This window comes from Dinoponera quadriceps, unplaced genomic scaffold (genome assembly GCF_001313825.1).
Source record: "Dinoponera quadriceps isolate SergipeBrazil2010 unplaced genomic scaffold, ASM131382v1 scaffold2167, whole genome shotgun sequence".
Classification (NCBI taxonomy): domain Eukaryota; kingdom Metazoa; phylum Arthropoda; class Insecta; order Hymenoptera; family Formicidae; genus Dinoponera; species Dinoponera quadriceps.
In genome coordinates this window covers 2178063-2200243 of record NW_014556702.1, presented here as the reverse complement: position 1 = coordinate 2200243, position 22181 = coordinate 2178063, and the positions used below count along the sequence as shown (strand labels likewise).

Below are 22181 nucleotides of genomic sequence, written 5' to 3'. Positions count from 1 at the left end.
TAATCAAGTGATGCAAAGGATACTTTGAATATAATTTACTTTTGTTTGAATTGCATAAATCGACACGCTTTTAGCACACACGTTGTCGTACGATAATATCCTATTATATATTCTGAAAGGAGTCGTGTAAGTTCGTAACATACTATGTAAAGACGTTAACAATATTATCTTCTCTTTCAACGGGAACATCCGGGATACGTTTCTGTCTTGCTCTTAGTTACGCTAGAATGTGTATCGTGTTGCTGTTTATTCTTTACAATGACGGGCACGGGATAATCGTGTTTCAGTTGAATGACATGACGTAAGACTATAGCCGCCGAAGTTTATTGCAGCAGCCATTTATTGATTTGTACAGTCAACGATTTAGACACTAACGCGCGAACAATACATTGTCTGAACAGTGCGTATTGTACGAACTCGTATTCCCCATTCAATGCTACAATGAATAAAAGCAAACATTTCCACTTAGCCTGAGTGCTATGGCAAACGTTCAACACACAACTGCTATATTTACTGCAAAAACACATCATTTACCGTTTCACGTTGTGGTGGACGCAGTAACATACATTGCAGATATTGAAAGTTCGCTAAGAAAGAATATATAATGGGATAATATTTTTGCTGAATTCTTTTTCTGCAGAATGTACAGTCATGATTTAACGAGGGATTTATTTAATAATGCACGTTATTTCAATATGTTAAAATATTATGTTGAATTTATTTTAACATATTCTTAGAAATAACATTACATTATTTATCTTCGAACGGTGAAATTCAAAATATTTTTTATAAAAACGGAAAACATGCTTGACGAATTTATGTTTCTTTTTTATGATTTTATGACAGTTAATCTATACATAAATAATTATCATGCTCTCAACGACAGCAAGCGAAACAGGTATGTCACGTTCGTAACGAAAAGAGCAATAATGTTTCCGGATAGCCATCGTAATTTCTATCTTCATGTTACGACAGTTATCGTCATAACTCTCGTGCCAAAACGGTTGTCTCATCGCAACAGCTGTCGCGTCTGCTTTTATGAAATGAAATATAATTAAGCTCACGTAACACACAATGGCTGGATTTCATGCGACATGTATCCGTGTGATTTTTTAACTCTCATATGGAGACCGTGAAAGTGCATCTACGCGTACGTTACGCAATGAGGTAATTCGGTTTTTATTACGAGTGGCGCGTACAAGAGGGCTCGTTAAATAGCGCTCTTTATTAAAACGAAATTACGTGTACGTGTCACGTGTTACGTTTTTAAGGCTCTGGTAGAAAATTACACCGATGTTTGCGTCGTAGATATTTTTATGCCCGGATTTCGCAAACTTATTTCAATTCAATCAATCCAGCTCCTGCGAAAAATATTTTTTATCGTTCTGAATTTTGCTAAAAAAATATCCATTTAACTCATTTTTATTCATATCACGCCATATTAAAATAATACACATTTTACGAATCTCAGCGTTCGCGAAATAATATTTCGGAATTGCAGCTTCGCAAATCTTTCACTTAAAGTTTTTATATTAAATATATCTTAATACTAATATTTCCTCAAAATATTCTGAAATTAAATTTCTTTCATGCCCCGGTTCGTATTTGATACTTAATTTGCTTTTATTTTACAATTTTTAAGAAATTCGTAGCCTACATATTAATACCCCGTCACCGTAACACCAGTCACAATTCTATTCGGCATCGGCCTCGAGCGTCTACGATTGAAAGAGGTTACGGCGAATGTTCCGTGCAAAAAGCGCGGAGACAACGGAGACGCTAATAGACACAACGGCAGGAATATAAATGCTAATGCCATTAATGGTATTACCGTTGCTTCCTTATTAATTCTAAAAGGTTTCATATTTTTCAGAAAAACGAACCTCCTGTGTCCGCCTTCTCCACGTGGCATTCGCGAATCATCATCATTACCGTCCGTTTCCTTTTCGGTAGACATTGCCAAAATCCTTTACAGTACTTTCGTTCGCTTGATCTCGCGAATACCGCGTGCGCTCGCCGTCGAGATTGCAGTCGCTGAGTATCTACAGTTACACGGTAACGATAATGCCTGTAATTGGAGCGTATCGCCGCAGTTGGCGAACACGGTAGCGCGGTGTCCTAAACGTAAAATGTGTGCACTACATGTCGACTAGGGCCTGCATACGATTTGTGCGTTATTTGCACGCGCGCGCGCTCGTTGCGAGCACGTCGGGTCGCAAAGTCTCTTTTGCGATCCGCGGTGAATTATTACGGCGGGTGCACGGTGGTCAATCCGTTGCGCGATCTCGCAGTTTTATAACGCGCACTTCCATTCGATACGTCCATTACTTCGCTTTGTGAACGACAGCTTTGATTTTTAATTTGCGCAAGCTCCCGCGACAGCACACGCACGCGCGCGCACGTTGATTTAAATTAAGACGTAAATATTTAACACGTATTTTTATTTTCGAACGCGTGTTTGAAGTAATAAAGTTTAAACTTAATTTCCCCTCTAATTGAAATTATGTGAATTATACAGCATTGTAAACGCGCGGGAAGGTAATTAGTCATTACTTTCCTCGTCGTGCGTTTACAACTGGATATATTAAATATTCCGAATTAGAATTCTGTTGAAACGAAGCGAAACGAGCGCGCGCGCGAGCACGCGAAATGAGCTGGAATACCGTGGTTTTATTTATACACGTTCCTGAAGTTTAATACGACGAAATCGCTTCATTTTCAATGCGACGTGACGGTAATAAGAGCGCTCGTGAAATTTTCGTGAGGGAAGAATTCATTTCCAATTTTCTCGGCGGCTTGTAATTAAAACAAAGTGGGTTGGAAATTAAAACGGATAAAGCTGGTAATACACGAAGTACACGTGAAGTGAGATCTGAAAAATGGACATATGTCGTGTCCGCACAAGAATGTGCAAAGGCGATTCTCGGTCGACGCCCATTCTTATGTTCATACTTGTCTCCCATCCCTCTTTCTCTCTTTCTCGTCGCGTCACCGAATCTATCAGAAGTCTCCGCTCGATATTTCTCCGTGTTTTCCTCAATTTTCCGCTCTTCTTCCTCGCGCGTTCGGAACATACGTAACTGTTATCCCGGAGCAAAAAGATCGTTACCGGTAATGGGGTAAGGCCCGGCTTCCCCCCTTATCGGGTCGCTTCCTGCCGGAGCTGTGGGAGCTCAGTCTCCGTCCGAATCCCGAGTAGTCGCAGGATTCGAGTAAACGCGCACAACGCTCGCTCGGGATAATTACACGGGCATGTCAGCCGTTCGCGTAATCGTGCATCACGCGTTGCCCCGCCGCTGATGCTGACGTTCGTATTACCGGCGGAAATGTCCGGGGAATCACTAACGAATTGACTTAACCATTAAGTCTATAATGCACTGTATTCGATGCACCGTCAATGCGTGAACTCCGACGCTTCGGAATGTTCTTGCGGGCCATTACGTGAGGCTGTTCACAGTGTCGCGCGCGAATATATAACGGTGAGAATCATTTTCAATTGCTTTATCACATTCAATCGGGTCGGGTGAAATTAGCATCCCGAAATGCGAATTTTTATGAAATTCACGTGACATTCGTCTGTCCACAAGATTTGCCCATATTTGTCATTAAAAAAATTATTTTTGTCCACCCTGAAAACAAAAGTTATAATTAAATAAAAGAATTGGACCAATTTTTATGTCAGAATTCCCATAAGTAATTTTTTTTTATTTCTAAGCGAGATACGATTGCCCGCGATTTGTTCACGTTTGTTAAAGTTCGCATTTCCATAACCGTAAGGTTCATAAACCACATCTAATCATTTTCACAGTTTCCACCACTTGTACCATTGTTGCATTGAATCTAGAATTTCATAGCCTCGAGATATTTTTTCATGAACCATCCCCGCAAAATGGTACGCGATATCTAGCATGAGCGGACAGTAAAAATAATCTCATATCGCTTTGTCGTTTTAATCAACCCCGCGGCACCGGACGTATGATTCGAAACGCAACTGTCATACCATTCGCGCGGACGATAGTTGCGTTCCATATCTTGCATATACGCGCTAACGAGCTTAGCGTTACATCCGCACGGTTAGTCCACTTAATTGGTACGTATCGGAATCGGCGGGCATTTCAAATAAGTTGGATGCAAACTAGTTTTGAGTTACATAACAGCTCGCTCGAAGAGTTTGCCCATTTGAGCTTATGTATTAGTTCGCGTTCGTATACTAGACGTTCTCTCGCGTTTGGTGATATACGACACAAGTGGAAAGCGTCGTTTCGTACCACCTTCCGTTAAATGCGATCAGCTGTAACGCGTACGCCGCACCTATTGTGTACTGCCCATGCGGTGATATGCAATTAGAGAAGCTTAAATTTGACCTTCCGTGATCGCAATACGGGGCATTCAAACCATTTCAATGACCATGTCTCGATGTACGCTGCATGCAATACCGAAATGGTCAATGGTAATCAAAACAGCTGTCGATACTACGTGAAAATCGTTATTGCCTGGTATTGATATTTTCTGATATTTTCTCGGTGAACAGAAATGTTCATAGCAACAAGTCAATGTGAAAGTTAATTATACGAATAATTGGTACACTATAAATATATTGATCGAGAATTAATTTGACAATATTTCTGGACGTACAAATTATCGATTGGTAAAAACGATTAACATTAATAATGCTTCGTTAATACTGATGAAGAAATAACAGCGTGAGAAATTTTCATTATTGGCCATATCGGGTTATCAGCGCAAGCATAGTAACGTATAGTGCGTAGCTAACAAGCCGAGCTTTAATTATTTTGAACGACCTTTGATCCGGTATTACTTAGTTATTGCTAACTACGACGGCATCTAACGTTTAATTTCGGTTACCATATTGCATTCTATACGAGAGAGCGCATTCGCCAGGCACTGTCATCAATTTAATACCCATATATAAACGCGGCATTTGATGAGTAATAAACGGCCGACTAGTAATATCCAAGCGAGTGGATTAAAGCTGCATATGCTAAATTGTTTTGATGGTCTTCGAAGGCCTCATATTAAACATAAATACGCATTAAAGGCCTTATTTCGATAATCAATAATTTTCCTGCGATTAAATAGCCCGCAAGACGTATCGCGTCGTTGCAAATCATTGCGAGTTATCGAACATACGCACTTATCGCGGACTTCTTCGCACGTTCTGAGTTTTGCTTTTTGGAAAGAAAATAAATACGTGCTTGCGCTTTGGTAAAGGAAGAAGTGATACAAGTGTAGGAAGTGTCACTGAAAAGAAAAAGGATAGAGAGAGAAAGGAACAGAGGGAGAGGGACAGAGAGAGAGAGAGAGAGAGAGACCTATTGTCACGTGTGCAATTTACGAGCGAGCGTCCCCGGTACATTATCCATCATGTCAGGGCTTAGCGGTAGCCGGCGCTATCCACGCTTTTATGCATCCGACAAATGGAGTGTAACCGTACGGTCGGTAAATCAAAGGGAAATTACAATTGGAATTTTATATCGCACGCACGAGTAACGAATATAAATTATTCCTTGACTACGTGATTTTGAGAATGGCGCAGCGACATCGCCATATGAAAATCACAAACGACCGGCCGGTTTGCGCGTTAAATATTGAAACAATAATTTACACGGTGAGCGGCTGAAATTTTGTAACGTTGTCCGGAAAATAACGCACACGAATTTTCCGCTCGTGTTCAACGCAAAGCGTCATCACGTATCACGATATTAATTGGATCAAACGCGGAAAAATGTAATTGCTTAATCGATTATCTTTCGATGATGACGCGACACCGAATTCCTTTTTTATGCGTGTTTTTTTTTTTCGATCTTGTTATATTAGGTGTAACGTATTTGCCATACGTGTTCATCAGGATGCGTTAAATCCTACTTTCCGAAAGACACATTTTAAGGAATCGTTAATGTTGCGTTAGAATTGCACGCGCTGAATTATATTTCACGATTTATTCCAGATATTTTTTCGGCTGGAAAGCACGAAAATATCGTTAGCTTTTATGAACATTGTCAGTTCCAGTCTGTTTCATGACACACAGCGGTAAAAAAAAATACATAGACATATATATGCATATGATATAGCATAAAGTTAGCCGAGGCAAAATAACTCGTACGTTCAAATTTGAGCGAGTTTTAATTCGCGCGCGAGGCCATCGTTAAATTTTTGCAATTTGGATTCACGTCATACTGAGTGAAATTTGATACAATCATTATACGCGGAGTTACGTTACTACACGTGTAGTCTCAAATTCGGCGCTTGCAATCTTGCTATAGATACAAGCGAATAGCTACTTGTTATACTTTAAACCGGCCTTCTTTACAACTCTTTTCCGGAATTGCCGTTTACTACGTCGAACCAAGTTCGAGCTTGTGTCGAAATTGTGTTTTAACATATTATAGGTTAAATCAAGAAAGTTGTATAATCCACTACAGCACGGCGTTCTGCCGTGTGGTGTACTTGGTCACGTTCGGAGTTTGGCGGACCTTTTCCGCCAATGTGCCGCGGCTTATCAGACCCGCGGTTTATGCGCCGCTATTGGAGCCGCTACTACGGGGATGAAAAGAGGTGCAACGGCGAGAGACGGAAGTAACGTTACGTAAATCGTCCGGTCGGGGGAAAGTTAAGTCCCACTTATCTCGCGCCGCTTAAAGTTTTCTACGGTCTGCTTTCGTACCGCGCATTAAAATTCGAAGTCTGCCTTCTCCAATACAACATTCCTCGACCGCTTCTTCCCCATCGTGCAGCACGAAACACTATAATGTTTCTTGTTTCTGTGCAATGACCTGTGATATAAGAAACTTATTTTATTTTCATGTAACGGGGCGATCAATCGGATCAATTGAGAAAAGGAAAAATTAAAAAAATTTCCTTTTCCTATCGTTTTCTAAAAAGAGGAGAAAGTAAAAAAATCACATTTCCGTATTAGGATAATATAATAATCTACTGAATTACACACATCAGTTATGTCAGAAATGAAGAAATCTTTCTGTGGGAATTTTTCTAATGAAATGTGCTCTTATTAAGATGAATGTTTAAACAATGCTTAAAGAAAACGTAAAATTAAGTTTTATAATCTTACGAACTGTACGTCATTATTTGATCAAAGTTTGAAAATCCGTGGAAACAGAGAGTGAAAATCGCAGAAGCTCTACTTACATTAATATGATAGGTCGGACAGTCATAATGTAATATTTCTTCCTTAATATATTTCTGTAGCTAGATTAAAGATCAACCTTTTAGATTTATTCTACATTTCGTTTTATGATTGTACGAAGCCTTGTAACGGCACGTCGCGTAGTATGTCGGGAAAATTTCGAAAATTGTAGTGTAACGAGTACATTTATGTGCACGGTTAAACCGACTATTATGCCTTACGATATCTTATGGTTGGTGTTTCTCCGACGTCGCAACGCTCCTTCTTTATTTCGTCGTATGGAGGGGCGAGAAACGAGAAAGCGTGAGATTATTCTCATGACGGGAGCATGGGTCCACGTTTTCCTTCTTTATGGACCGATTGCACGTGGCATTTTCCGCAACGGCTTATCGGGTGTCGTAAAATGCTAAAAAAAATGGCGAGGAAAAGAATAATAAAAGTGCTAATGGCCGTGTTTACAAGAGGGGAGGGCATTGCAGCAGTCGGTGCGTGTTGACTAGTTTTACTTCGCAAATATTCCGTCGTTACATCGTGTTACACCGGTAAAGTCGGCGATATTTCACGCTGCGTGTTTATTTAGGAATATTTATAAAGTTGGTCAGAAAAAGTTGTTGAATTTCGCGTGTCCCTTGCATAGACTATGTATTAAATGAAAAAAGAAATAGAGATTATCTCCTGAACGTGCTTCTCACAGATATAACGAAAATTACAGGTTTCACGTGACGCGATAACACGTACAACAAACAGGAACTTAATTTTATTTAAATAGATTCAGCTCCCGTTTTGTTCCCTGAGCTCTTTTTTGTTATCTTTTCTGCACACCTTTCCCCTATGTAGCGTTCCTGCGGTGGCGATCAATAATTGAATTCTCAATTCGAGCGACAATCGGATTGATTCTGAGCCAAACGAACATTGCCAAATTGTCGACATTATAGTTAGAGAATGTGAAATTTGGAATTTTGCTTGGCCGAAGTTACGGCAGGGCTGCAATTACATCCTTTAACGTTTTAACTTGACCGGTCAGATTCAAGATTTGCAAATCATGGAAATTATAAATTTCATCACTTGCGAATCGCCAAGTTTGGAAAAGCCATAGCGCGGATATTTCTGTATCTTACTATTTAAATCATATTTCGAATTGCTCATCTCTCACGTTCCTCGTTATGTGGGAAGTAACTTCATTTGTATGCGATGTAATTCTATTGCTACCGACGAATTATATCGCCCATCGGTACAACTTTGCCGGCCGCAAATATTGGATAATTTCACTCGCCTAACTTCGTTTCGTGTGCGTTTGTAGAGTAGCATTCACTGTTTAACGATTAACTGTTTAATAACGCGATCATTGGCAAGTTGTGCCGCCGGAATCGACGAATAGATGAAATTTCGCGAATAGATGATCATTTCGTGAATAGCTTAAATTCTTTCGCTATCTCCGTAATCAGGATGAAGCCTTCCAGAAATTAATCGGCATATGAATTCACTGCCAATTGTTTAAAAGTTAATTCATCAGTAAATCTGCCTTTTCTAGCCTTTATTATTTATCAATTATTTATAGCTATTTGTGCAGATGTTGACATTAGATGAATGGTAGAATTTGTTAATAAAACATTGTAAAAATGTAAATAAATATCTATCGGTAATCTGTATATTTCTTTTTAGTAGAGGTAAGACTAATGGCTTTTCCTTTTCATATATTATGTCTCTTACTTGACAGGCAGATTAAGACGGATTGAGATAAATATCCTATAATTTATTCTTCTAGTCTTACTTTATTACGTTTTTATAGGTAACTGTGAAACTAGGATATTTTTTTATATTGCATATTGTCCGTTGTTCTATATATACAATTATAATTGGGTAATATTTGTATAATATATACAATTATACATGGGTAATATTTGTATAATTATAGAAATTTTTATTTTTATATATTATGAAAATAAAAGAACTTGTGAAANTTTCTAAAAGAGAGAGAGAAAAAGAATATATACAAAAAAAAACTGCTAAAAATATAGCGATTTTAAAAGTAAAAAGTAAAAATATTAATATTTAAATAATAATAAAAAATAATGTAATTAAAAAATTTATATTACTATAATTAATTAATATAAAAATGATATAAATTATATGAAATATATAAATATTAATATAATATTAATAAAAAACAATTAATAATTATTGAATAAATGACACACTCAATGCGCAATAATATTGAGTGTGTCATTTATTCAACAATTTTGTTACGTGAATTAATGTTTTTAAAAATTAGATTTCAGATAAGACGTACAAAGGACGTGAGTGCAATGAACACGTGAGTCGCGAATTCTATTTGTATAGTTCAAACTATTCGTTTCAAAGTTCTTCGATTCGTTCTCCTGTATTTTGCGTGGCTGGCCGGCTAAATAGACTCGGTGAAATTTGTGCGGGCTCTTGCTGCGTGTTTTTGCACGGTAGACCAAAGTGGCCGTGATTATCAAGTGATTTCTTCCATGCATATAGATCGCCTGATTGTCGGAGTATGATTTTGACTTCGGTTAATTTTCTCCTTTCTGTCTGCCTTTTTCTTTCTTTCTCTCTCTTCTCTTTCCTCTCTCCCTATTCTCGTTTTTCTTTCTGTTTCTCTTTTCTTCTGTTCTCTTTTTCTATTTTTCCCACTATTGGACCATACCGTTCTATACATTTCTCGCTCTACATCTAGCAACCGCAACGTCGTTACAACCCTCATAAAACTTTGTGGCTGTGCGAAGTTTCCGCGAACTTCGAAATTTATTCGCGTCGGGTTTATCGGTGTGGCGCGCGAGAATCGACAATCGTAAACGTTATCGCACAGCGACCGTTCGATCCTATAACATTGCAAGGAAAAGTGAATCTTTTGAGCGGATCAGTTTTAAGTTTGAAGTATCGATGCGATTTAGATAACGGCGTCACGAGACTTAAACGTCGCGGGATAGACACCGGCGGGACAAAATGTTATGAGAAGTGGAATTTGAATGAACGGCTTACAGCGCGCACTTCAAAATTTAATTTTCAACAGTCACAGTCACAGTTACACCGTCAAATAAGCAGGGTAAAAAAATAAACGTATATTTGCGCTCACGCAAGAAGTGAGCAGTTTTAATATTGTTTCACGTTGATCCTCTCTGTATCATACTTTTTCTCTAACATTTTTCGTTAAGTCAAAAAGGAAAAAAAGGAAACTATAAAGAGTACGTTAGTTAAGCCGAGCTTCAGGAGAAACTTAATTCTCATTTTTGTATTAAATTTTTATACGTGATTCTTAATTTCACAGTGAAATCTCCCCCTTTCTCTCTCCCTTTCTCTCCCTTGCCGTTTCGGGAATTCGTTGCAGCGAAACTTTAATTTCACATTTAATTACCGTGACCTTTAATGTCGGAAAGTTCTACCACTCCGAAATGGACTACACCCTTAGGCTCAAAATGTAAATCTGTTCGTTCTCTTAACAAAATGGATCGAGTTACAAAATTATGCTTCTCGAGTATATAAGCACAGCTTTTATTTATACCGATGATTATTCGCGTATGGAAAATGCTCGCGTACTCGACGACACGGCGCATAAGGAATGCGATCCCCCGAGTAAACCGAAAAACTTTATCGCCGTACTTTTATTCTGTTTCGCGATGGCGACCCACGCGATCATAAATATTCTTCCCTGTATGTTACGAGCTTGGGAAGCGGGTGCGAATATTTCACGGAATGAAATGGACGGATTTAAATGCTGGAGAGCTACATCCGTTGGTTGTAATCGCCGAATCAATGGACAGATCAATTTGATATCTGCTACTGGCCAGATTGGGCGGATCGAATGATATTTAGCATCCGCCTTCGAATATTTTATAAATAAATTACTAATGCATAATTATTATTAGTATGAGTAGCTTATTTAACGCGAAATCGGCTTTCTTGATACACGAGTATTGAATTCTTATATTATATTGGAATATTATATTGAAATACTAGATATTATAAGAGGAAATTGGTGAAATGAGACACAAGAGAAGTACTATTTATATCTTTTTTAATGTCGTATTATTCCAGTGAAAATATCAGCTCATTCAAAGAATCGTATTCGTGACCTCCGTCATTAATAAAAGTATAATATTATTAGAAAGAAACAGCATAAACAAAGACAATGTTAAAATTCTGTGCCATAAAAAAGATTGTCAAAACTATGAATAATATCAAACATCATCTTTCACAAATAAGTTAGTATATTTGGGCGTCTGTAGAAAAGACCAAAGAAAATCGTTGACCAATCAAAAATCACTAGACGTTAGAGAAGGAAATAGTATTTATGCTACCTATTATTTTTATTTCGGCGTACTCCAGGCTTTTTAACATGGCATCTAACATAGTATAGAGTTCAATGTATAAGGATCTACTTAAAGAACCGATTTTTACCAAGTTCTATTATTCTTGTTAAAAGGAAAGTTGTTAAAAAAGTGCGTCAAAAAATTATTTTTCTTTTCTCTCTCTCTCTCTCTCTCTCTCTCTTTCTCTTTAGCAGAAAGGGTTGTAACAAAGTCAGTGAAAGCTCGATACGTGCAATTTTCAGGGTTTACCTTGTGGATTGTCGCGGTTTAAAAACACCTACCAAAAAATAGGTGACTGCAGACAGTTCACATATAATACGGATTATGTGACGGTTTGCGTGCGTTTTTCGCTGAATACTTCAAAAGTGCAAAGAATTTTCATCAGAGAGGACGCATTTCTGGTTTATTCGAACTTTCCTCATTGTTTTATTAAGAGTGCCAACTACGCCGCATGTGCGCTCGCGCGTATGTAGGTCAAAAAATTTTTCTCTACATGCTGTATAAATGAAATTTAAAGTCTTCGCGTTCGTCCCCGTTCGTTTGCGGACACACTTAAATTAAGTTTCAACAGCATCTTATTCTTCAGTTAGAGATTCGCGCGGCGAATCTCATTTTACCAGAATTTTCATCTAAGAATTACTTACAAAGATATTTAATATCGAATATTAAAAAGTTGTAAAAGGAGAGATGGCAAGCGATTAAATTTTCATTAAGGAAAGGTCGACTCTCCAAATTGTTCCGAGTACTCGCAAGATAGACGCGAAGGTGCGAAGGTTGTCGTTCGAAGTTCCTCGGCGCGATGCTCGAAAAATATTGCCTTCCTGCCGACAGGAACGATCAATCTGCCGCCAGGCATACCGACGAAGTTAACCAACGCGCAAACTAATTTTTCACGCAACGCGCGAAACCCTTCCGGTTGATATTTTTATTGCGGGCCTTTGACGCGTGATACTTCCTCAAATTGATTATGCCCTAGCAGGGTTATATTGCTGCCGGGAGCCCGATCCGGCCCGAATTTATATCGCGCCCGAGCCTCCGCAACGGAGTTCGCTCGTCGAATGCGTCTGCCGAATGGGAAATGGTAATGGCTCGTTATATAAAAGTGAGCAGCCGGAATGTACGCGCGGCCTTAAAAGCGCGACCGTCATCGTTCTGCATTGTAAATGGCAATCGCGTCGCAATCGCAATCTAGCCGCGTCTAATCGGCGGGGCTCAACGTCATACCTCCGTTTAGATTGCGGCGGAAATCCACGTGGTTACCCACAACTTTTTCCTCCTTCATGGTATCTGCATCGCAGATCCGACCGGTTAAAAGTCTCCCTCGCTCTCGTTGCTCTACGCTGCCGCCACGGAAGCGCCGATTATATAAATACCGTCGATTGATTATAAATATTTAACCGTCCGCGCCACGATTTATTCGTACGTAACCGCTTCCGTTCTGTACCAGAATGATTTTTCCACCGTGGAGTTTTCTGCATCATTCGGTATTCCGCCAAATCGAATCGTGTAAAAATGAACATAATAGATATTTATAAATCCGTGAAAATACAAATATTTATCATGAAGATACTGAATTTAGATATTATCACAAAGATACAGACATTTATGTGAAGGGAATGAAATTTACATATATTTATATAGAGGAGAAGATAATATTATATTATAGTTCTCTCTTGTAGGTATTAAAGTTCTCCTTAATATTTCTACTATTGGGTGACGAAATTTAATGATTACTTATGGGAACATTTGTTTAGTTAGTCTGCCGTTTTATGTACAGTGACGTTAATATACCAATATACAACAGCCGGCATTTGTTATAACGTATTTAGTTTCGAGCATTTCGCAACGTTTCCAACTTTTAGCATTTAATTACGCACATATTTCCTTATTTTTCCAAATTTGTAATGAAACACCGTTTTTTTTAAACAAAACCAATGTTTTTAATCTATTTTAATGGGGGGCGCGGGGAGGGCACATTACTATCCCTGTTACTCTTCGACCTATCATGTAACATGTCGCCACATTTTTATAAATAATATCTTCAGTAACAAACATTTCACAATTTTTAATCTAGAATCGATTGAACAAAACTTCGACGAATGCAATTGTTAAGTTTTAAATTAAAAATCTTGATTATTAACAAAGTTATGGCACAAAATACAAATAAAGGGCCATACCACCTTCTTCTTTACGATTGTCAACATTTGTAAGAAATAGCTTTTATTCACTCTGAGCTAACATAAGAGACCACGAGAAAAGGTAAGAGAGCGAAGATAGGAACGTGGTTATATTTGACTCTTTGATACTCGCAGGTGCCGACGCTCGCGACGCCGAGTACTTTTTATATCGAACTATTGCGACGAAAAGTCTATATCGTCGCTACATAGGATATTCGCATAAACGTAAATCGCGCGCTGCGGCGTAATTCCCCCGGAGACACCCCCGGGACATTTATCCCTTAAATATTTCTACAGCCACCAGGAATTCAATCATCGGAATTTCATATTTCCGCCACCACTGCTGCGTCTGCTTTTCCGCGTCATAATAACCGCGGTGTGCGTATCGTGTATATTTATTTTCGTGTGTTTCGTGCGCGCTGGAGCGTGTGCGTACGTGTGCACGAGCGCGGTACAGTTAATAACAGCTGCAAACGAGAAGTTACGACTGAATAATTAATAGATATGAGGTACGACAGCAACGTTTGGTTAACCGCAGGCGCGTTAAACTCTCCTTGTGTTAGTATCACGAGCGGTGACCTGAGTAAACGGTAATTACGGTAACTCCTCGACCGCGCGCGCGAGAGATTATACGAAAACCGGCGGCGGTGCACGCTGCACTGGGTGGTCCATGGCCTCTGGTGGACGGTATTTTTCTCTTTGATTACGAACTCGCGCGATCGACCGCGTATTTCTTCAACGCCGCGCCATGTTGTATTTATTAATTAAACCATTAGCATTGTTTTCTCGCGAGCGTAAACGTGTGTGCGCGCGACCGCGCGCGCAATTGATTCCGCTTCATTCGCGTTAAATATGACTTTCGCGGGGCGGATTGATAAAGCGCAGCTTGAGAGCGTCCGCGATAAACCTGAGGGAGCGTTGAAATTGTTTCGCTTTAGTTGTATTTCATATAGCCCCGGGGGCGGCGGGCAACAACAACGGTAAATTAAAGATGCGCCCGTGCGATATTGCGACCGAGTTGCAGAATTCGGATAGTTCATCACGGTAAAAACCGATGCGAAATGCACCTCACATGTATGCGACATCATCGTTTACGATTGCATGGGTACATCTACGAAAATATCGCAAACCGCTGCACAGCCATTTAACGATCCCGTATAGTCGATTCCATTTTTAGGTCGTCTAGCAAAAAAAAGTATGCGCGCACACACGCACACACATAGGTACGTACATGTATATAGGCACACGCAGGACACACAGGCATAGTTTGGACTGCGCTTCTCCGGTTTTGATGAGCTTCGGACATATCGCTTCGAACAAGGCATACGTGCATTTTTTTGTGGCCATTGCAGATTTGGAACTCGAAACGTGCGTTCGAGGTTAATTTGATTCCGGCCGTATATCGCTAAAATTGGGAACACGAGGGATTACTCTGCGTTAAAGATGTTACGGTATTGAAAGCATTTCCCTTTGTTTTCATTTTTCGACACTGGTGTCTCGAAATACGCGCGTTTTACAGCCAGATGCAGCAATGACACCACCAAAAGAGAAAGAGCGTTTGGAAATTTTAACGGTGCGTCGGTACGTAGATAAAAGAGCAGCAGCCTTTATTTCGTAATTTCGATTATACCCAATATGTGTAAGAGCGAATTTTGACCTAGAAACCCTTTCGGATTTTCCACCACTTTTCCGATATTTCATATTCAATTAATCGTTAAAGAATGCCGATGCGGATTTTTCTTCGACGCTCTCTCGTCCGCGATATGCAAACGGTTCCCCACGGGACGAATTCGTGCTTGGAGCTATTTGAAATGAAACTCGTGCAACTTAAAGTCTCCAGGGAATCTTCGCTCGGCTTATATTAATTACGAGGCCAATAAGGTATACATACACTTTCCTAATTTACGTGTGCCCCGAGGTCGGGAACTGAATTGACTTTCCGGTTTGAATGTTTTATACGGCGTGTACATTTGACGGCATAACCTACATATCCATACGCCATTCAATAGAAATGACGTTATGAACCAGAAAGAACCCGTACATATATATTCAACATTTGTAGAGGAAAATGTGATATTATGACCTTTATTTACATTTTGTAAAATAATTTTGTTAATAATCAATATTTTAAGTCGAAAACGTAACGATTTAACTTTTAAACTTAACTTGAATTATCGACTTATCAATTAACTACTTTGACATGAAAATCTCGGAAAAGAAGCCATATTAAATCTATTTTAGTGGGAGGCCAAATTAGTAAAATGCTATGCTATTTAACCCTTTGCACTCCAGCCTAGTAATGCATAGAGGCTATTAGTTCCAAGTACATACCTATGATGTAGAAGAAAAATAGAGTCGTTTCAATAAAACAAAATTTTTATTTCTTAGCTATTTTATAACAAAACATATTCTAACTTATATTATAAAAGAAAAACATAAATTTTAGGACTTAAAATTTCTTAAAGTGCCGAGGCAGCAAAACAACCATGTCGCCGCTACGGCGACAGCGGGGTGCAAAGGGTTAACTTTGCATAGCTCGAAATATGTACGGCGGAATAAAATGTTAACTAACAAACAAGACACTCAAATATACATATATTAATGTGATAATGCGTCCAAGTTTGAAAAGAATGAGGAAGTATGTATAATTAAATACTAAAATGTATTTTGAAAACGTTTCGAAATGATCGGTCGCTTAATAATGCGTTATAATAAGTGCTGGCTATTGTACTGGTATATTAGCGCCATTGTGTAACAGCGAGTTACTAAACAAATAATTCCATAAGTAATCATTAGAATTTATCACCTAATAGCGAAAATATTAAGGAGAGATATAATAAGTACAAAAGCCATAATATCACCCTTTTCTCAATAAAAAGTTGCAAAGTCCGCTGCGAGTTTGATCATATCGAACTATCGTGTTTCGTCAGGTATTCGTTACGCTCTTTGACGTTAAAAAAAAAGTATGAAATGGAACGTATTTTAATTGTGATTCTATATAAATATGATCTTGGAGTAACTTCGGATATCATGTGTCATAGAGGAATAAAATTCCGTCGCTAGCCATATAAAGTGGATCTCTGGTTGAATACGAAGAAATTCACGGCAGGAAGGTAATCTTTCTCTTTTTTCTTTCGCGAAAAGTGATTTTTACATGCCTGTTTCAGGTGTACGGCAGCCAAAGACTGTCGTAACGTGATTCGTGGGTGCGCGTAATTTTCATGCGCAATTTCGTATATAAATAAATGTCATGTGTGAAATCGCGATTTTGCGTTTCCGCGCGGAGATTTTTGCATAGCACGGCCGGAAGTTCAAAGAACTTTTCCCATTAATAATTCCTGTTGAAGCAAGCGTGTGCCACCGGCACAAATTGCGATTCCGAGCACCTCTCCATATGCTTAATACCTCACACATACACACACACAAGCCTGTGTTGGCGTCAAGTGACCTCGTATTGCTTCCATCGTGGAATCTTGCGCGGTGTTCAAAGGGTGAAAAGACTTTAATCTTGGGCGGTGATGCAATTAAAAAAAAGCCGTGTGCAAATGACTAGGCCTTTTAAAGGGTCTTCAAAGGAGTTTCAGGCAGCGACAGTAACAGTAACAAGCAAGCAATATATATACACGCGACAACTTTCTTTTGATCAAAGAGGCTACGTTGTGACTGCCAATGAAACCCGTCCTGCAGCCGTTCTTAGCGCGACCTACTCTTATTCTACGTCGAAGTTTTCGTAATTTTTATCGTAGCCACCTCCCATTTTTCCCGGACGGCGAGAATTTAAACTATACGAGGGATCGGGAAAAAAGGACGCTCTCAAGACCATCTAGCGAAGTTTGTCCTTTGAAAAGAATGTTCTACCTTGTGTTTTCTTAGGTTGGCGGTAGATTGGGGGAAAATCATTCTACGTAAAATTGATTGCGCAGTGCGTCGCAGGACGATCAATTCTAGTTTTCCGTTGTTTTGTCACGGTAATTACGAAATATCGCTTTTAGATAAACGTAAGTAATAAATTTGCGTAACATCGAAAGGAGAAACAAACGTTTACATAAACGCACAGGAATATTTTTAGTTGAGAAGAGATCGCGCATTAAGAATTCACTTTCTCCGATTAGCTATTTTAATCAAAACCAGCGAAAGAGTTTTTGTTTCTGATACATTGCGAGCGCAAAAGTTTTCCAATGCTTCTTCAGTACTCCTGTTGTATCAAACCGCGTCCCAAAGAGTTCAGTTGGAGAGTGCATATTGAAATCTTTATTAAAATCTTTTATCTGATCTGTAAGAAGTTCCCCTGGGATAAGTAGCCTACTTTTCTCCGAAGTTGTTCAGGATTCCCGTGGGAGTCTTTTGACGATCTCCCTTCCTTCATTCTCTTCGGTCTCTCTCCTTCCATTTTTTAATAATTCCACTCGGTATTATCCTGTTCTGCTGATACTTTCTTTCGCAATCAACTATCGTATTCACGCACCTAACAATCGCATTTCATGCGAGCACTCGTAGCGAGTAATCCATTTGTGTGCGGCGAATTCTTAAGCCAGAAATTTCCCCGGCGGTGGTTTTACGGCCGCGGAGGGCCGTCGTCGGCGGCATTTAACATTCCTTTAGCAAAAAGCTGCTCACCGCGAAACGTGAAACTTGAATGTCTCTGGTATTTTGTTGCGGTACACTGCGGGATTATGCGATCTCGCATTGATAATAATAATTCGGTCATCGTTGTTACACTCGGCCGTAATCAGTGTTCGTTTCACGCTCGCAATACTCGCAAGAGCGATAAAGCTGTTAAGTGCGACTTTGTACATCGTTATTGCCCGGATATCCAGGTATCGGGCAAATGTGTTTACGCGTCGAGGGATTAGGCGATTAACAATATGACTGCGACCGTGCACGCGAGTATCGCGTCCTGCGTAATCTTCGGCCTAAGCGATAGAATATTCAGGGGGAAATTTGTAAATTTTATCGATTTAGAGATCGCTCCCGCAAATACGATTTCCATTCGAGGTCATAGTCAGCAACACAAATAATTCCTAGTGATCACACTGTACTAATTACAATCTGATCCAATTGTGTTACCTTTCGTATTATTTTAAAGTTAGAAGTACACATGTGTGTACACATGTGTGTGTGTATATATATACAGTTTTAAATCAGTGTTATTACAGATAATACTTATCGGTCTGCTATTGTAGTTAGAGAATTCCCGATAGTTACCAGTTTGCCCGTAAAATATAGATACGGATTATTACACAAGGGTATATAATCAGTTTTGGCTCTGTTAAATTAACAAACTTGATTTAACGAAATTTAATATTTATGTAGTCCTCGCGGTAAACTGGAGTGCTTGTACCTCGCGTTGATTATCGATCGCCGACCTGTCAATTGATTCGGTGATGGTTCTCGCGGTAACGTTCCACTCGCCGATAGAACAGCGCTTTTGCCGCTTCGCATCGAGCATTATTAATCAAACTTTGTGATAGAGTTAAAAATTCAGGAGCCTCTTCCGCATCGTTCGGTTGAAATATGCAAACGCGATTTCGTGACGTCTAAAATGCATAGAAATGTTGCGAACGTGCTGCGATTCTATCTCGCCGTGCGAATCTCAGCTATTTTCGCGTACGCGAGCTCCTCGCGTCGAATCTTGAAACTTATTTTTTTTTTCGCGGAAAAGCCCGTCAGACTTTTACGATGCGCGAGTTAACGACGCGCGGGAAGAATCGACGGAAGTGCGAGTCGTCGAATAAAACATTCGCGAGGCGCGCGCGCCTCGCGTGTTTTCGCGCGGCTTGTCGGCAGCGAACGGTACGATCTGAATTTTCCATGAATTAGCTAGAACGGTGGGTGCGGAGAATTTCAGCTGCTTCGTGCATCGGATGGTTTAGTTAAACGTGAAGCTCGAATACCGTTTCTTCGTGCGCGTTGCGTGATAGTAGATAAACTGGTAGACAAAAGCTTTATACGGAATCTGCGACTTCACTCTCGGAAAATCGGAAATAAAAAAGAGAAGATAACTATTGCAATTTCTCGTGTGCAATTCAAGAAATATTCGAAAATGATTTTTCCCATGCGTTATACTGTATTAGACGAGAAGGTGATATTATAGCCCTCTATTTATATTTTGTATCTTGAATATGTGTTCCTTAATAACCTTGTTAACCTTGAACGTTGAATTTTGGACCTGTCACTAGATAAAACAGCTGTCGTATACTCCTTGATTAGGTCAGTTTGAACAAAAAAGTCCCGTACCATTTTACAAATGATACGTACATTTTTGAATTTTTGAATTATTAATTAAAGAAGCTTCTATATATGGCCATTTTCGATAATTAATAACTCGAAATTTTGCGTGTTGTTTGCAAAATTATGAAGGACTTTTTCATTCATCTCAATCCGTTCTATGTTCTCATGAAGTTTATCGTATGGGTCCTGAAACACCATATATATATATATATGTATGTATGTATATAATACCATCTTCTCTTCTATTTTAATAAGGAAAAGAATAAAAGCACAGGAATTTTAATTAATGCATTTTGCGTTCGGTATCATGTTTTAACCTAACCGCTGCGGTATTTCCTAAAATCCGTTATCGTGCCGGCTTATGACGTTTTGTAGATCGTTATAGCAAGGTGCTTCAACTTATCCATTATCGAGTCGTAACGGTGAATACCGGGAGCCAGAGAAACCGCAACCGCAGGCAGAGTTTCGTTCGCCGCAGTTCGGAGGAACAGTCGTTCCCGACGAACCTACTGCTTCCGGCAATATCATCGCCGAGCTTCGTACGAAATCGTTCAAAGCCTTAACGTTTCCTTGACACGCGACGTCACTTAAGATGCTGCCATATGTTGCGGTCCGTTTTTTATCCCGTCTTTTCGGCGATTCATCGAGAAGTGGGTGATTATATATCACTTGCGGTACTCGACGTCAGGAAATTATGGTTCTCGCTTGTTTTCGTTGATTAAGAAGAAGAAATGATGAAAAAAATGGTTAATTAGAAGGTTATCCGCTCAACGCTATACAATCTTATTTTAATATGTACATATTGAAAATACTGATCTTCTTAAAACAAGAATGTTCTTCCTTTTGTACGAATAATCCGGACACAATGTATACATACCTGGTCTGTCTGTTTGCAGAGAGGGAGGTCTGGTATGAAGCGGCGACGAGGGCGATCGAGGCGCGGATCAGGGCGGCCGCGAGTTCCAGCGTCAGCGGCACGACGCCGCCTGCCGGGGTGGCGCGAGGCGTCGTCCTCTTCGTCGGCGACGGTATGGGGATGAGCACCCTCACGGCTGCGAGAATCCTCTCGGGTCAACGTCACAATAACCCGGGCGAGGAAGCGCAGCTAGCGTGGGACAGCTTTCCGGCGGTGGCGTTGGCGCGGGTGAGTACAAGAATAAAAATTCTTCCTTTGACTTCTCATTCTTCTGCTTATTTTTTTCGTCTTCCTCTTCGCTTTATCCGCGCCGTTCGGTGACGCCGCACCTAAAACCGACGCTTTACGTGCACTAAATTTCGCGGGAACTATTGGCTTGGAGCACGCAAATTGCCGGCTCGGTCGCGGCGCACGTAAGACCGGCGTTTTACGTGCGCCAAATTTGCGGCGAACCGAAAATTGAAAAATGCCCTTTAATAACGATGCCAATGTCCCGCGAAGCGAATTACACACGCGCGCCAGCCTCGTGTGTATGTGATAATCGTATAACAAGGGAAAATGTCGCACGAACTTTAATTAACAGTGTCCCGCATGCGACCCCTTTGTTATTCGCTACGGTCTGTGCGGTAGTCCGTGTCTTGTACGAGAGAGGCACCTCTTTAATATATATATATATATATATATATATATATAACGCGTCTCTTACCTTTAGTTGGAATTCTTTGACAAATCTAAATCCCCTCGTAGCGGAAATTGGATCGGTCGGCGAGAACCTTATTTTTCAGAACTTAATTTTTCGCATGGAATAACCTGATGCGCGCCGAATTAAAATTCCATTTAAGTCCACGCGCGTAATCAGATGGTGGCGGAAGAGATTTCGCTGTCCATTCGCGCGCTCTCGGTGACGCATCAAACTTTCGTGCCCGATCGTTTTTAATTAAAAAACTATCATTCTCAAGACCCTCCTCCTGATTACGGCCTTCGCCGACGGTGACGCAGTTCGAAAATAGTTAGGCGGCACTTGCCACCACGCGCACCGTCTGAGCGGATCGTATCGCCAGAAGCTATCACGCGGTGGTGTTCTTTTTTCTCTGATCGCGATGCGGATAACTCCGAGAAATCGCTGATGCTCGTCCATAATAAGCGGTGTATGGGCGTGCGCGCTGAAAGAAAAATCCAATGTGCTGAATTCACTTCGTTAAGGGAGCAGGATATTTGCATGCAAATTTAATCGAAATGCGTGTACACACATTTCTACGTGGATTACAGATTGCATACGCGTATTCGCATTTTAATTAAGCCCGCGGTCAAGCGCTGGCGCGTATATTTTTCTCCCCTTTTTTATCTTTTCTACGTTT

At 40.0% G+C, this 22181-nt stretch overlaps 1 protein-coding gene across 1 annotated transcript in view; it reads left to right on the top strand.

The window, feature by feature from the left end:
- The window catches only part of LOC106748000 (alkaline phosphatase-like), a 206526-nt gene that overhangs the window by 5986 nt on the left and 178359 nt on the right, over positions 1–22181 (top strand). Inside the window, exon 2 of the mRNA XM_014626127.1 lies at positions 20804–21051. Coding sequence (XP_014481613.1) covers positions 20804–21051 — 248 coding nt within the window. The remainder of the gene's footprint in view (positions 1–20803; positions 21052–22181) is intronic.